This window comes from Canis lupus, chromosome 6 (assembly GCF_048164855.1).
Source record: "Canis lupus baileyi chromosome 6, mCanLup2.hap1, whole genome shotgun sequence".
Classification (NCBI taxonomy): Eukaryota; Metazoa; Chordata; class Mammalia; order Carnivora; family Canidae; genus Canis; species Canis lupus.
Genome location: NC_132843.1, coordinates 62,050,458 through 62,065,362, shown reverse-complemented (window position 1 = coordinate 62,065,362; position 14,905 = coordinate 62,050,458). Strand labels below are relative to the sequence as shown.

At 34.7% G+C, this 14,905-nt stretch overlaps 1 protein-coding gene and 1 pseudogene across 2 annotated transcripts in view; both read right to left on the bottom strand.

Annotated features, from left to right (window-relative positions):
- The window catches only part of TPR (translocated promoter region, nuclear basket protein), a 66,073-nt gene that overhangs the window by 8,272 nt on the left and 42,896 nt on the right, over positions 1-14,905 (bottom strand). Inside the window, exons 37-46 of one of the 2 annotated variants that reach the window (XM_072830855.1) lie at positions 13,801-14,009; positions 12,671-12,943; positions 11,798-11,946; positions 10,851-10,934; positions 7,297-7,497; positions 6,147-6,278; positions 5,867-5,957; positions 3,216-3,400; positions 1,008-1,076; positions 803-897 (exon numbers count right to left, since the gene is read on the bottom strand). In XM_072830855.1, the coding sequence (XP_072686956.1) occupies positions 803-897; positions 1,008-1,076; positions 3,216-3,400; positions 5,867-5,957; positions 6,147-6,278; positions 7,297-7,497; positions 10,851-10,934; positions 11,798-11,946; positions 12,671-12,943; positions 13,801-14,009 (1,488 nt within the window). The remainder of the gene's footprint in view (positions 1-802; positions 898-1,007; positions 1,077-3,215; positions 3,401-5,866; positions 5,958-6,146; positions 6,279-7,296; positions 7,498-10,850; positions 10,935-11,797; positions 11,947-12,670; positions 12,944-13,800; positions 14,010-14,905) is intronic. The other variant, XM_072830856.1, reaches the window with a different exon arrangement.
- LOC140635758 (transcription factor BTF3 pseudogene) lies at positions 1,558-2,200 on the bottom strand (annotated as a pseudogene).

The following is a 14,905-nucleotide window of genomic DNA, read 5'->3' as shown; positions in this document are numbered from 1 at the left end:
TTCTTTTGTATTAAAAAGCCTCTGGCTTATGCTTTTATTCTTCTAGACTATTTAGGTGACAATCAGTTCCTCATATGCTTGCCTTTTGAAGTAATACCATCCCATCACAATCACTGCCATTACCAACACCTTTATCAACATTTGCAAGGCACTTACTACATGCCAGGTAATATTCTAAACACATTAGCATAAATTCAGTTCATTTAATTCTCACAACTTACATGGTAGGAATTACTGTGTTATTATTCCCATTAGTAAAACGAAGATACTCAGGAATAGAGAACTTAACCTGATACAGCTAGCTAGTAAGCAGTGCAACTAGGTTTCAAACCTGGGCTGAATCTGAAGTCTGTGTTCTTAACCACTGTTACACTGCATTTAAATTTCAAATTCCTGATGGAAGCAGCTATATTTTATTCACTTTTTTTTTTTTTATAGAGAAAGTGCACAATGTGGGAGTTGGCAAGAGGGTTGGTAGGTGGAAGGGCAGGAGAGAGAGGAAAAAATCTTAAGCAAGGTCCATGCTGAGCTTGGAGACTGACTTGGGACTCGATCTCATGACCCTGAGATCATGACCTGAGCCAAAATCAAGAGTCGGACACTTAACTCATGAAGCTACCCAGGTGCCCAGCCCTTCATTCACCTCTATATAATTTTCCTCAACACTATACCCTCACCCCTGTTACCACAGTGCTTAGTACACCAACAAAGGACTCAATGAATCAACCGAAAGGGAACAAACCGAAAGGGAAACAGGAAGAAATGATTAGTCACAAAATATGTTCTTTTTTCATGAACTTACTGAATTGCTTCAGCAAATCCATCAGTACGATGTGGAACCACAAGAGTTGGAGTACTTGGAACAGTTCTGTCTTCATCATCAAAAAAATGCTGCTGCTAAAACAAAGACAGAAAATAAGGAATAAACAGGACAGAAACATATATATGAACTATACACATATTTGCTAAACAAATGAGTCACTTTTACATAATGTGTAAATAGTTACCATGCCACCTATTCCTGGAGTCAACTGCAGCCCCCGTCCTACAGATTGCCTCCGAGTCATCTGAATTCTCTGTGTCAAGAAAGGAATTAGATTTGTTTTAAGGAACCAGACAATGAAACAAGAACCAAGCACCAACAGATACAGCTTATTACAATGATAACAAGATAACTGAAACATTAGCAGATAATACAACCGTCAGGATATCTTCTCAGGAAAAACTGCTAATACTTACACTAAAGAATTCCATTTTAGTTATAAAATTTTAATCATATAGACTATATCAACCAAAAAATATTTTATGAACCAACAGACAAAATATTAACCAATATTTAAAACCAATCTTTGATCTATTTTATTTGTATATAACGTATCTAGTTTCTATTTCCTTAACCTACAATATTATTAAGTATGCCTTTGGATCTTTTTTTTCCCCTAGGCAAAGAACTTTATTAACCTTGTTTCAAACTTTATTCCCAGGCTTCTTCAGCTTAATTAGCTGCAAAGAATGAATTGTGTATAAGCAAAAACTGAAAAGATGTGCAATGTCCAAGGGGCTTGGGCTTAAAAAATATTAGAGATCTAGATTTTATCAGATCCATGAACAAAATTTTAAAAAGCAGTCATAATATACAATAGCAGCTCCCAGTAACTTCTTCAAGTTTTATCTTCTTCAGAAGTTGACTCAATTCAGTTTGCTTCATTCTTGGAAGCTTCATCAAAATTCTCCACAAGATCTGGAACTTCATCATCATTATCCTTCCTCTCTGGTAGCAAGTGGTACTTTTCCATCCACAGATTGTTTGGGTAGAGCTTCAGCCAGTCTTAAACTAGTCAGACTGTCTGCACCAAGCTGATTTAAGATACTGGGTAGCATTTCTGTCAGCTGCTTTGTCTCCGCATGGCCTGTAATGGTGAAAGTGTTCGCTGCCAGCAATGCCTGAACTTTAAGGTTGCTAAAGTGGATCACTGTTCCTTGGTTTGGGAACATAGTCACTTCTTCAATACCAGAGATACTGTTTATACCCCTAACTTCTTTAAGGAGAACTGAAGTTTTTTATCATCTGTTGTAGCTGTTCTATGAACCACCTTCTTCTTTTGGTGAGCAGTTCCTTTCCCATCATGCGCGCTTGTGCTTGCAGTCTGGCGAGTTTCTCCTGGTTCATGATAGTTTCTTTCATTTTGTTGGAGCGGAAATGGGACCGTGCAGGGGACTAGGATTGGTGCTCAGGGGGTCTCAGGTGGACCAGCTGAGATTAGGTGCACACACGCGGGGACGCAAGATGGCTCCTTTGGATCTTAAAGTTTAATTATCCTTCAGAGTTCAAATAGCAATATAATTTTCATATAAATTGTCTCCCAATTTAGACAATTCTAAATTGGTACTTTTGGTATATACTCTGAAGGATCAACACACAATCCATTAAGATTTCATATTTTTATATAAAGAGATTATCTTCTACAGTATTTTAGTAGAATCTCACTTGGCGGTTTTCAGTACACTATGTTACAAGCTAAGACTCAAGCTATATTACTAAGAGCTTGAGTTTTACTGCTGTTTCTGTAAGAGTTTCTGTTAAGAGACGTCCAACCGTATTAGAAAGAGAGCTCCTTTCATGAATTAAGGGTCATGAATGCTTTCATTAACTATAGAAGTGGAAATTAATATGTATTGAAAAAAAATGAGAAATTTAATTAAAATCCAAGAAACTCTTTTTCTTTTTAAATCTGTATAAAAAGTATCCAGACCTTTATTTGCTATGACTGTAATCATTTCAATTTATATACAACTTTTATTTTTATTTATCTTTTTAAAAGATTTTATTTATTCATGAGAGGCACAGAAAGAGAAGCAGAGACACAGGCAGAGGGAGAAGCAGGCTCCCTGCAGGGAGCCCGATGTGGGACTTAATCCCAGGACCCCAGGATCACAATCTGAGCTGAAGGCAGATGCTCAAACACTGAGCCATCCACAAGCCCCCACATACAACTTTTAGTAAGCCTTGCCTTTCCAAAGTTCACCTTATTTATAAAGTAAATTACTGCTGTATTTCAAGAAAAAGAAATAAAATTAATTTCAGTTCAAAAAACTTTATATAAAAATATGTTAAAACATTAAAAACTTCACTTAATTTCTGGTAATAGTAGTATCTAATGGAAAGAAGAAGAGATGAAGCCAAGATATTCCAGATTGGTCAGTACTTTTAATACCTGAACTGGTGGTCCCAATTCTTGAGGTGGAGCATGGATGGTCAGTCGTGGAGGAAGAGGGTGTGGGGGGCGTCTTGGAGACTGAGGTGCTCGGGGAGTCTGTCTTTCAGATGCCGATGATGGCTGCTGTTCTCTAGAAATGTCCTGGGAAAAAGATGACTCTGCAGTACCTGTATTACCTTCACCTATAGGAAAAGAGAAGCTTATTTTGAACTATTAAATTTATCACAGAATACATGGGACAATCCCCTAGAGATATAAATCTCACCATTAGGGATGTTCACCTCACCAATACTTTCAGAAGGAAAGTAGTGAGGTGTGGAGAATGGGAGTGCAATTATCAGCTGTGCGGACTTAGGCAAGTCCCTTAACCTCTTTGCGTCTATTCCTTTGGCTGGTTAATGGGACCAACTAAAAGATATTTTCATATTTTGGATTTCTTAAACTTTGAATTTCATTGGTCCTTCACATGTCTAGGTCTTCTACATACATGGTAGAAACAACAGAAGCTGTCTCACACTGTGAAAGTAAACAGGCTATCGGAACTTAGTAGTTTTACAAGTCAGGTCTGGAAAAAAAAAAGTGAGGTCTGCGATGGGATTCTAGCTACAACATTTAACAGCTATGTGACCCTGCTTTTTTCTAAAGTAATCTCTATGCCCAACATGGGGCTCAAATTCATAACTCTGAGATCATAACTACCAGCTTAGCCAGCCAAGTGCCCCTTCTCAGATCTTAATTAGTACCTAAAATGATAAGCTTATTATAAGAACTAAATAGAGTTGATCCTTAAACAACATGAATTTGAACTGCACAGGTTCACTTTCAGATTTTTTACAGTATAGCACTATAAATGTATCTTCTCTTCCTTATGATTATCTTAATAATGTTTTCTTTTCTCTAACTTACTTTATTCTAAGAACATAGTACAATAAACTATAAAAACACAATCGACTTTTTTATGATATCAATAAAGCTTATGGGTCAATAGTTAGCTTTTAGTAGTCATGTTGTTGGGGAATCATACATTATACATTAATTTCTGATGCAGGCATCTCTTTAATTTAATACAACTGTAATTTAATACAAATACAGTTGCTCAGGAAAAGCTTCCTTTGTAACTTCCTGACAAGGTACTGAATCCATCCACTAACTTAATTTTATCTAGATCACTAGGCCTATTTTTGCTTGATTGTAAAAAATAAAGTCTCCAACAAGTATTCAATGAGCATCGACTATGCTTTGTGTCTGAAAAAAAAAAAATGACTATGAACATTAGCTCTCAAAAGACAAGACTTTTAGTGATAATACCTAAAGAGGCAAAAAAAACAAAAAAAAAACTTCCTCCTGTATCCCAACTATATAACACATACAGGATGTTTCCAAAATCTATGAGATGTTTTACAAAATATAAATTATGGACCAAAGTATTATTAATCTTTCTCCTTATGTCCCTTAGAAAGTAGCTAAGAAAGTATACTATTTTTTAGTATATAGATTAATATTCATTACTTTTTTCTTAAAAAAGCTAAAAAGTTGAAAGGCTGCTTATACCCTTGCTCTATCTTAATTCAAATGAGCATATATCTTGCATTTTTAAACACATAGGCTTATATGGAAACTCAGATACACTGTTTTCCCAATAGTCTAAACATATAAGGTTTTACTATATGATTTCTATGATTTTAGCTCAGAATAATACACCAGATGATCACTAATTCTTTAAAACACATTTAAAAATGACTCTAAAATAAAATTTTCTGTGATTTCCATAATCCTTTAATACCTCTATTTCAATGAGGTCTGGACTCATTCTTTCAAATATTTAACAGAAAGCATGCCACAATGACCAAAATATTTTTTATCCAATGCAAAATAAGTCAAGTAAAGCTCCAATACCCATAAACCCTTAACTTAAAACACGTGGCTTGATTTAGATGACCCCTTCTGGCTGTGAACTGCTATTACTGCTCATTTAACTTTTTTTTTTTTTTTTTTTTTAAGATTTTATTTATTCATGAGAAACACAGAGAGAAAGGCAGAAACAGAGGCAGAGGGAGAAGCAGGTTCCCTGTGGGGAGCCCAATGTGGTACTCAATCCCAGGACTCCAGGATCACACCCTGAGCTGAAGGCAGTCGTTCAACCACTGAGCCACCCAGGTGTCCCTCATTTAACTTAATAAAAATAGCAGCAATACATTGCATTTGTAATACTTTATAGATTTCAGAACACTGGAATCTTAGAGAAGTCTGATATGCTAAAAAAGACAGTAATACTCTACAGTGATAAATATTCTGAAGTCTACAATGGCAAGGCAAGACAGCCACTTTTCTCTCTCCAGCCAACAGACCCTGAGGAGGACTGCAGATCTGTTTTTTCTCTTTGCTGTAGGTTGTAGCAGAAAGCTGGGGGCTGGTAGCTGTTTAATGTCAAAAGATATTTGAATCAGCATGAGAGTGCTATTGAGTTCTGTCCAATCCAAGAGAAAGAGTAGACTTTATGAGAGAATAGTAAAGCTAGAAATAAGCCAATCTCTTGTTTGCCAATTTACTAACCAAGTGTTATTACCTACATGATAATTAAATGCAATCTTTGCTTCGATGATATTACCAGAAGCATTCAATTAAAAAGAGATGAAAAAAGGTCTCACCACTGTTTTGAGAATCAGCAGCTCTCTGATTACTTTCACCTCCACCCATACTTTCTTCTGTTTCTGTGCCTGGATCAGTCCCATCACCACCCTATCAACAAAATACAATGACTAAGAGCAAATAAACAATTATCTTAAAACATAATAACCAAACTGAACCACAGTAACAACAAATAAGGAAGTATAAAACATTTTACTGTTCTTTGAATATCCTTGGAAAACAGTATGTTTTCTAGCAAATTCTTGAAGAAAGTGGATAGTTACAGTTCTAGCCAGTTACCTCAGCATCATCAGCTTCATATCCATCATTGCCATCTGCACTACCAGTGCCTTCGTTACTATCCTCACCCTCGTCTCCCATGCCTGTGTCATCTTCATCATCGTCATCATCTTCTTCATCCTCTTCATAATCCTGGTAGACACGTGCCCAAGTAAAAACAAAGATCTAAGATGTAGCACACATATCCTGCATTTCTTAATAGCATGTTTAAAAATTTCAATTACATACCACTTATCAGGACATAAGAATTGTCCTGAGAACTATATGGAATTGGTTCAGTGGCAGCAAATACCAAAATCGTGAGGCTTACTGGGAAGAGTACAATAATAATCAGTTCTATATTCTAACTGTTCATGAGATTAGTTCAAAGATCAAAGCTCCCAGATGTTCACAAAGTGTCAGATGCCACTTTATTTCTAAATTTCAAAAGTGGCATGGAAGAAAACAAATCATGAAATTATACTATGAGCTTTTAAAAACATTGTTTGATTAAGGATCTAAAATGAGTGGTTGTCAATATAGGATTAATTCCTAAAATAAAATAAATAAAATTTAAGTTCACTTAAAATATGCTTCAATTAGAAAAAAAATCCTCTATTATTTTTGAAAAAAATTATGGGACTATACAAAAAAAATACCCTAGTTTCTTATCTACAGAAATGACAGACCTTATAATTAAATCTAGTCTCTTAGCAGTAATATTTAAAATTAAGTTTAATTAAAAAATTTAGCAAATCTTAAAGGGCTTGACAATAAAAAAATGATTTTTCATCACTTGTTCTATGCTTAATTTCATCATATGTTAATTTCAGAACTAAATAATAAATAATGTTAAATAAAAATAATCTATTTAAACCGACAAGGGGGCAGCCCGGATGGCTCAGCAGTTTAGCATCGCCTTCAGCCCAGGGTGTGAACTTGGAGACCCAGGATCCAGTCCCAGGTTGGGCTCCTGGCGTGGAGCCTGCTTCTCCCTCTGCCTGCTGTGTCTCTGCCTCTCTCTGTGCCTCGTGAATAAGTAAATAAATTCTTAAAAAAAAAAAAAAAAAAAAAAGAATAAACTGACAGGGAATCAAATGTTATGGACGAGTGATCAGTGGTAAGGATTTGTGCATTTCATCCAGCAGTTTAAAAACAATGGATGATTTACCTCATGTTCTCCATCATTTTCATCATCATCCTCTTCTTCATCATCACTGTCAATTACAATGACATCATCTCCTTTGCCCTGACCATCTTGGGATGAAGTTGTTGTTTGCTGATCTGACTGAAGTGGTCCAAGGTCTATTTGTAAAGACTGAGAGGTTTCTTCACTGTCTTCCATTGGAGTATAATCTCCCTGAGTAACTCCCTTTAAGAGTAAAAAAATGAAAACTTAAAAAAAAAAAATGAGAAAGTCAAATATACCTGAAAGTATCAGGGAGATACTGTATACCTAGGACAATAAAATACTTGTGGACTAGTAGTATTTTATTTTTAAAATAGGTTTTTTAAAAGCAGAATTAGGGTGCCTGCGTGACTCAATCATTGGAGTGTCTACCTTTGGCTCACGTCATAGTCCTGGGGTCCTGGGATTGATGCCTCATCAGGCTCCCTTCACAGTGAGAAGTCTGCTTCTCCCTCTCCCTCTGTCCCTCCCCTCCACTCATCTACTCTCTTGCTAGCTAAGGAAATAAAATTAAAAAAAAAAAAAAAAAAACTTTAAAAAAAGAATAAAAACAGAGTTAATTTGGGGTACATGAGTAGCTCAATTAAGAGTCTGACTCTTGATTTTGGCTCAGGTTATGAGATCGAGCCCAGTATTGAGCTCCCTTGGTTCCATGCTCAGCACAGAGTCAGCCTGAGATTCTTTCTCCTCCCTTTTCTATGCCCCTCCCCCTACTCGTGTGTTCTTTCTCTCTCCCTAAAAATAAATAAAAATCTTAAAAAAAAGGGAAGAGTTAATTTGAAACACACACTAAAGAAAATAAATCATTGGGAATCTTTATTGTCTTCCTATAGAATAATTATTATAAACCTCATTGACTAATACTCCAATAAAAAAGAAAAAAACATATATATAAAAATATAGGTGTATTCAAAACTACCAGTGTGATATTGTAGATCAAGCGTTGTTCAACAGAAACATACTGTAATCCACAATATCACAATATGTAATCACAATATGAATCCACAAAATCACATACATGATTTTAATTTTTTTAAGTAATCACTTAAAATTAAAAACAAATGGAACAAGTAAAATTAGTTTAACAGTATTAATATATACAAAATATTCCAATAAGTAATCAAACTAAGAATTTTAATCAGATATACTACCTTTTGAAATTTGTAGTAAGTCTTTAAAACCCAATGTATATTTTATACTCGCAGTCTATCTCAATTCAGACTAGCTATATTTGAAGTGTTCAAGAGCCAATATGGTTAGTTGACAGTGCAGTTGCAAACCAAACTAAAAAAAAAGAATATCCATGGGCCCGCAACTTATTATTTAAAAAAAGGTTTATTCCCTAAACCAGAAATAGTCTGGGAAGCATACTAAATAAAATAAGCTTTTATTATTGTCATTTTACGAAGACACTTCTCCCCCTAAACTATCTTAAGCCTTCGAGTCACATTAAAGACATTAGATACTAAAATAATTCTTTGCTTAATTCATCCTCACAATTCCATCTTGTTAGCTACCGAGATAAACTATAATTTAAAAACTTTAGGGCAGTCTGGGTGGCTCAGCGGTTTATTGCCACCTTCAGCCCAAGGCCTGATCCTGGAAACCCAGGATCGAGTCCCATGTCAGGCTGCCTGCATGGAGCCTGCTTCTCCCTCTGCCTGTGTCTCTGCCCCACCCCCCCCGAAAATCTTAAAAAAAAACCTTTATTTTTGTTATTTACTATAAAGAAATTAAATGTCTACTTTTTAAGTTAAGCACCTGGCAAAATCTATTTTTTATATAAGCCTGAAACAATGTCTTGTGAACTCATTCATAAGGATTATATTTGTTGTAATGGAAAAAAATGAGTAATTCATGGTATAATTAAAAATGTGCTTCAAAGTGACATGCTTATTTCAAAAAAAGCAACATTTATAAAGAACATCTGCTCCATCATCAAAAAATCAGAAAAACGAACCATTATGCATTCAGTAGATAGAGCTAAAAGTGGAATGGAAAACCAAATGGTACTTCTGATTCATAGATAATTTTGCCAATCTCAATAAAAAGCTTTGCACAGAAGATTTTAGTATAATTTAACCAAGTCTGGCAATAAATTAGAAATTCACATGTTATTTCAAAATTGGTATTACGCTCTTTAGATATGATACTCTGAACGATCCATGAAATGGAGACCATTGAGAGTACTATGCATTTATCTTTAAGGTTTAGTTTTCTGTTCTTAGTCAAGGAAAACAGGAAAAATTAACTTAAAAATTAATGCATCTAGAAGAAACCAAGATTCACTTGCAATCTATGGTTGCTGATGATTAACTTGAGATAGTTCCTTAATTTTATGTAGATAATTTTAGAATAAATAATCCTGAAAATTTATCCAGACAGAATGTACTGTTTCAAGCTAAGGAGTATAACTGGAAACTAGATACCCTAAGTTCAAGTCTCAGTGCCAGCACTATCAGAACTTGGGTATGTCACTTATCTGATTATCAGTTTCTTCACCTATGCAACAGGGCTGTTAAAGATTCAGTTAGTTAATAAATGCTAATTTCTTAGAACAATACTTGGCATACAGAGTAATGAACTGTGTTTATTAGTAGTTTAGCTATTAATATTACTATATTATGCATTCCCAATTAGTGTGGCAGGAGATGGAAGAAAAGTAAATAATATTTTGAGCACTTAATGTGTGGCAGGTGTTATTTTAGGTACTTTACAATACACTAAAAATAATGTTATATTATTCTAACAGATTAGAAGACCAAGGCTTAGAGAGAATCAATGACTTCCCATAGTCACAAAGCTTCTTAGTGGTATAGTCAGGAATGGAACCAAATGGTTTGTAGCTTCAAAGTCTACATATTTCCCCTAGTGAGGCTACCTCTGGAAAAGCCTAACTTAAGAGTTCAAAAAAATGAAAAAATATATAAATGCACTTCCTTTCACAGGTTATTTTAATTTAGTAAGAGAAGCAAGAGAGGAGAGAGCAACAGAGGACCACGAAAGGGGCACTATGGAGTAACTCAAGACTCAACCAGCACTCATACTTCCAAATAATTAGCATTGGATAATCTTCACTCATGACAAACTCTTAGCCTGCAAAGATCTGTGCTAAGTATAAGCAAAAACATTTTTAAAAAATGATTTATTTATTTGAGAGCATGCTCACGTGGGGAGTCGAGGGGAGGGGAGCACAGGGAGAGAGACAAGCAGACTCAGTGCTAAGCATGGAGCCTGACCCAGGGCTCGAGTTTCATGACACTGAGGATTATGACTGGAGTTGAAATCAAGAGTAGGATGCCTAACTGACTAAGCCACCCAGGTGCCCCATAAACAAAACAATTTCTTTAACAAAGTTTAGAAGGCAGAATTTTAATTAGAAGTAAAGCAAAGTAGAAACTGCAATGGTAATTCTAGTATTTTATTAAATATAAAAGCATCAAGTTAAAAAGAAGTACAAATAATGTTTCAATTTGCCAAAGCCAATTTCATTCATTAAAAGCAACAATTTGCTACCTTAAATATGTTTTACTTACTTCTCCAATGGAATCTTGAGAATCTTGATTGTATACTTGAGTTTCTACCTCTCCATCAGTACTTTCTTCTGCCATAACTTCTTCCTGAATCATAACATAAAAAGTGTGCTAACCAGATCAATTTACTAGATGAAGTGTCATCTCTTCAGCTAGTTCTCCCCCAATAAAATAAAACTTAACTCTATAATTTTATGAAGCACTACAACAGAAATATTCTTATATTTATATAATGTAATTAATCACGTTCCACTTCTACATAAATAAGATTTACAAACACTAGTTAAATACATGGTAATGAAATTAATTTAGTAGTCTTAATGTTTTGGAGTAAAATTTAATTCATTACAGTTTTGGCTTCAACAACAGAAAATAAAGGAATAAAAAAAAAAAGAAAATAAAGGAATACAGTTTTGATTAATCTGAGAAAAAAATGGCAGACAATAGTTTAAAATGTCCACAAAACTTAAACTCTTTATTCTTTGAATTAAGAAACACCCAACTTTCAAATGGAATACAACTTAAGTTTTTATAACTGTAGGTCTTTTTTGCTTTTTTTGTTTGTTTGTTTTTAAGGGGGGTGGTGGGGAGGAAGGACAGGGGAAAGGGAAAGAGAAAATCTTAAGCAGGCTCCACACCGAGTGCAGAGCCCAAAGCAGGGCTCGATCTCACAACCCTGAGATCATTACCTGAGTGGAAATTAAGAGTCAATCACTTAACCAACCAACTGAGCCACCCCAGGTGCCCCTATATCTGTTTTTTAATTGAAATGAGAAATAATTCAATTAAAGATATAATAAGACCTAGAAAAATATGTTGGCAACAGCAACAGTATCTGAACTGTAAGATGAAACTTTGTACTAAGTTCAATAAAGAGTTTTCTAGGTAATGGATTCTGGCCCCAACAGGTCCATTCACCTAATAATGTTGTAACTGAAAGAATATCTTACCTCAGTTCCTACCGGGGTAACACTTTTCAACTTCTTTGGAAGAGGCATTTCCACTGTATCATCAGAGACCTGGTCTGATGCTTCTATGGTACTATCCTCTTCCTCTTCACGTGTCCGTTTAGGCAAAGAAGAACTTGGGGTAGCTGACACTTTGAAATGACATAATTTAAATTTTGAATCAGAAGTTGATAAACTCATTGAGACAAAGTTAATTTTTGAAGTATTTTGGCCATTTAACTAAAGAATGACAGTGAACACTTAATTAACAATTCAACATAATTTATTCCTGCTAATCTATGTAAACAAAGAGCAACCTGTGCTTTGAATTAATGGTCTTATACTATCAATCTTATCTGTGGTTAAGAAACCCCATTGACTTTTATAGCAATGCATTCGATTCACTGTGTACTGATATACAGTTGCAAAGTTTACATAACACCTTCTATAGTTATAAAACCTGAGACTCCTAGGATAAAAAATTTATATTGTATGTTTAGATTTGAAAATCCTTATTATTATTATTTTTTTGAAAATCCTTATATGGTCTTCTCTTACATGTCTTTTTTCTCAGGACCTGAATTAAATGATGTAAAATGTTATGGAGTTGTATCACTTTTAAAATCAGTCAAAATAACCGGAAGGAAAGAAAGATGTGAATGACAAAAACAAGTGATCTAGTAGTAAACATGAAACTAAGTGTTAGGAATTTATTCATCCTTTCTAATACCTGTTAGAAAACAAGTATGTACAAATACTCAAGAGGTGTATTTTATATCCAATGAACTACAAATGCACAGGTCTACTCTAACTTCATCTTAAAATTAAGCTTACCAAAAAATAAAAATTCACAATTTAAAATAAATTCCAGATTACCAGTGCCAAATACTGCTGTGGAAGTAGAAGGACGCTCAACTGGTGAACTCTGTACAACTTCTACTATGTTGGGGGATAGCTCTTGATTTGCAGGCTCAATCTGAGGATGACTCTGTTGGGTGGGCTGCACAAAAGCTGTAGCCTGTGTCTGTTGCTGAACAGTTAAAATGGGTTGAGGGATAGAAGGCTGGACATTAGGACTAGTAGAACGGACAGAACCACTTGTGCTTCCAAAAACTGGAACATGTTCCACAGGCCCTTCTGATTGCATAGCTGAAAAATAATATTTAATATATTAAGTCTTCTATTCTTAGCAAAGCTAGATTTTTCCCTCCCTACTGTGTTATAGGTAATGTTTTGCATAGTGATTTGTATACATACCTCTCACCACTCACTAAGCAAAAACAGCGTGGGTAATGTATTATGTATTTTTGTGTTACCTGTGTGACTGATACAGTAGTGTATAGGTGTAATTAAACTGTAATTAAATTATTACTTAACTAATTAAATATCTAATTTTTAGGTAATTAAATATCCAATTAGCTTATTTAATTAATCTAAATTAGATAAATACAGTTAAATAAGTATCTAAAACTCTTTGCACTTATGATTTTATTTAAATTATAACCAAGTAAGATAAATGAATCAAAGAAGCTCAAAGATAAATTATAAATTTTTATTAAGCATCAGTAATGTGTAAGAAACTACCCAGGGGAACAAAGTGGAAAAAGTAATGAAAAAGTGAGACAGTTTCAGTGAAAAAGTGGGGTCTGGGTTGAACCAGTGATTTAGTATGGTTCTCCAAGGTAGATTTCATATCTTCCTTAGCCATGAGAAGTAAAAATGTTGGCCTTGAAAAAACATGCTATATACTTAAAGGTGCGCTATTTTCCCCCCTCCTTCAGCTTAAAAACAAAACAAAGCAGAAAGGAAGGGATGGGAGGAGGGAGGAAATTCGCTGCATTAATGAGTATTCTAAGAGGCATACCCTTGAAAATATTAACTACCCACTTTTACTGTATGTTGACTTTAGCTTAGTGGAAGCCTCATTTATCCTTGAAGTTACTATCTTCTCATAATAAATCTAAGCAAGCAGTCAATCCAATCATATCTGTTACTATTTTACTTACCTTCCTGTGATTCTACTTGTGTAGTGGGCATCACTGTAGCTGTTGGGGTAGTAGTAGGATTTGTAACAGTTGCAGGTGTGACCATTGGGCGGATACTAGCTCTGGGTGTTGACTTATTCCCAGCCATAGCTGCAGCTGTCACTTTACTTGGAGTAGACACAACAGGAGTTGGCTTGATATTGGCTGTTGGTGGATCTGATGTGCTGGCACTTACAGAGGAGGAAAATGCAAGAATAACGGTTCATAAGAAATTGCTATAAATATGCCTTATAAAGTACATATGCTCTACCAAAAAAAGAAAAAGCACCACATACTGTAATCTTTAAAAAGAACAAAACTGGATGTATTGTGATCCCAGATTTCAAGATATACCATAGTAATCAAAACAGTATACTAGCACACAAATAGACATAAGATCAATGGAACAAAATAGCCCAGAGATAAACCCATAATTATATAGTCAGTTAATCTATAACAAAGGGAGCAAGTATATATGGGAAATGTCTCTTTAGCAAATGGTGTTGGGAAAACTGGACAGCTAAATACAAAAGAATGAAACTGGACCACATTCTTACACCATAAAAAATAAACTCAAAATGAATTAAAGATCTAAATATGAGACCTGAAACCAGAAAAATCCTAGAAGAGAGCACAGGCAGTAATTTCTCTGACACTGGTCACAGCAACATTTTTCTAGATTATGTCTCCTGAGACCAGGAAAACAAAAGCAAAAATAAACGATCGGGACTATATCAAAATACAAAGTTTCTACACAGCAAAGGAAACGATCAACAGAACAAAAAGACAATGTACTGAATGGCAGAAGATATTAGTAAATGATTTATCTGATAAGGAGTTAATATTCAAATTATATAAAGAATTCATGCCAAAAAAAAAAAAAAAAAGATTTCACACAATTCAACACCAAAAACCCAAAGAATCCAATTAAAAAGTAGGCAGAAGACATGAACAGACTTTTCTCCAAAAAAAAGACATACAGATGGCAACAAACACATGAAAAAATGCTCAACATCACTAATTATCAGGGAAATGGAAAAAAACCATAATGAGATATCACCTTATACAAGTCAGAGGACTAGTACTA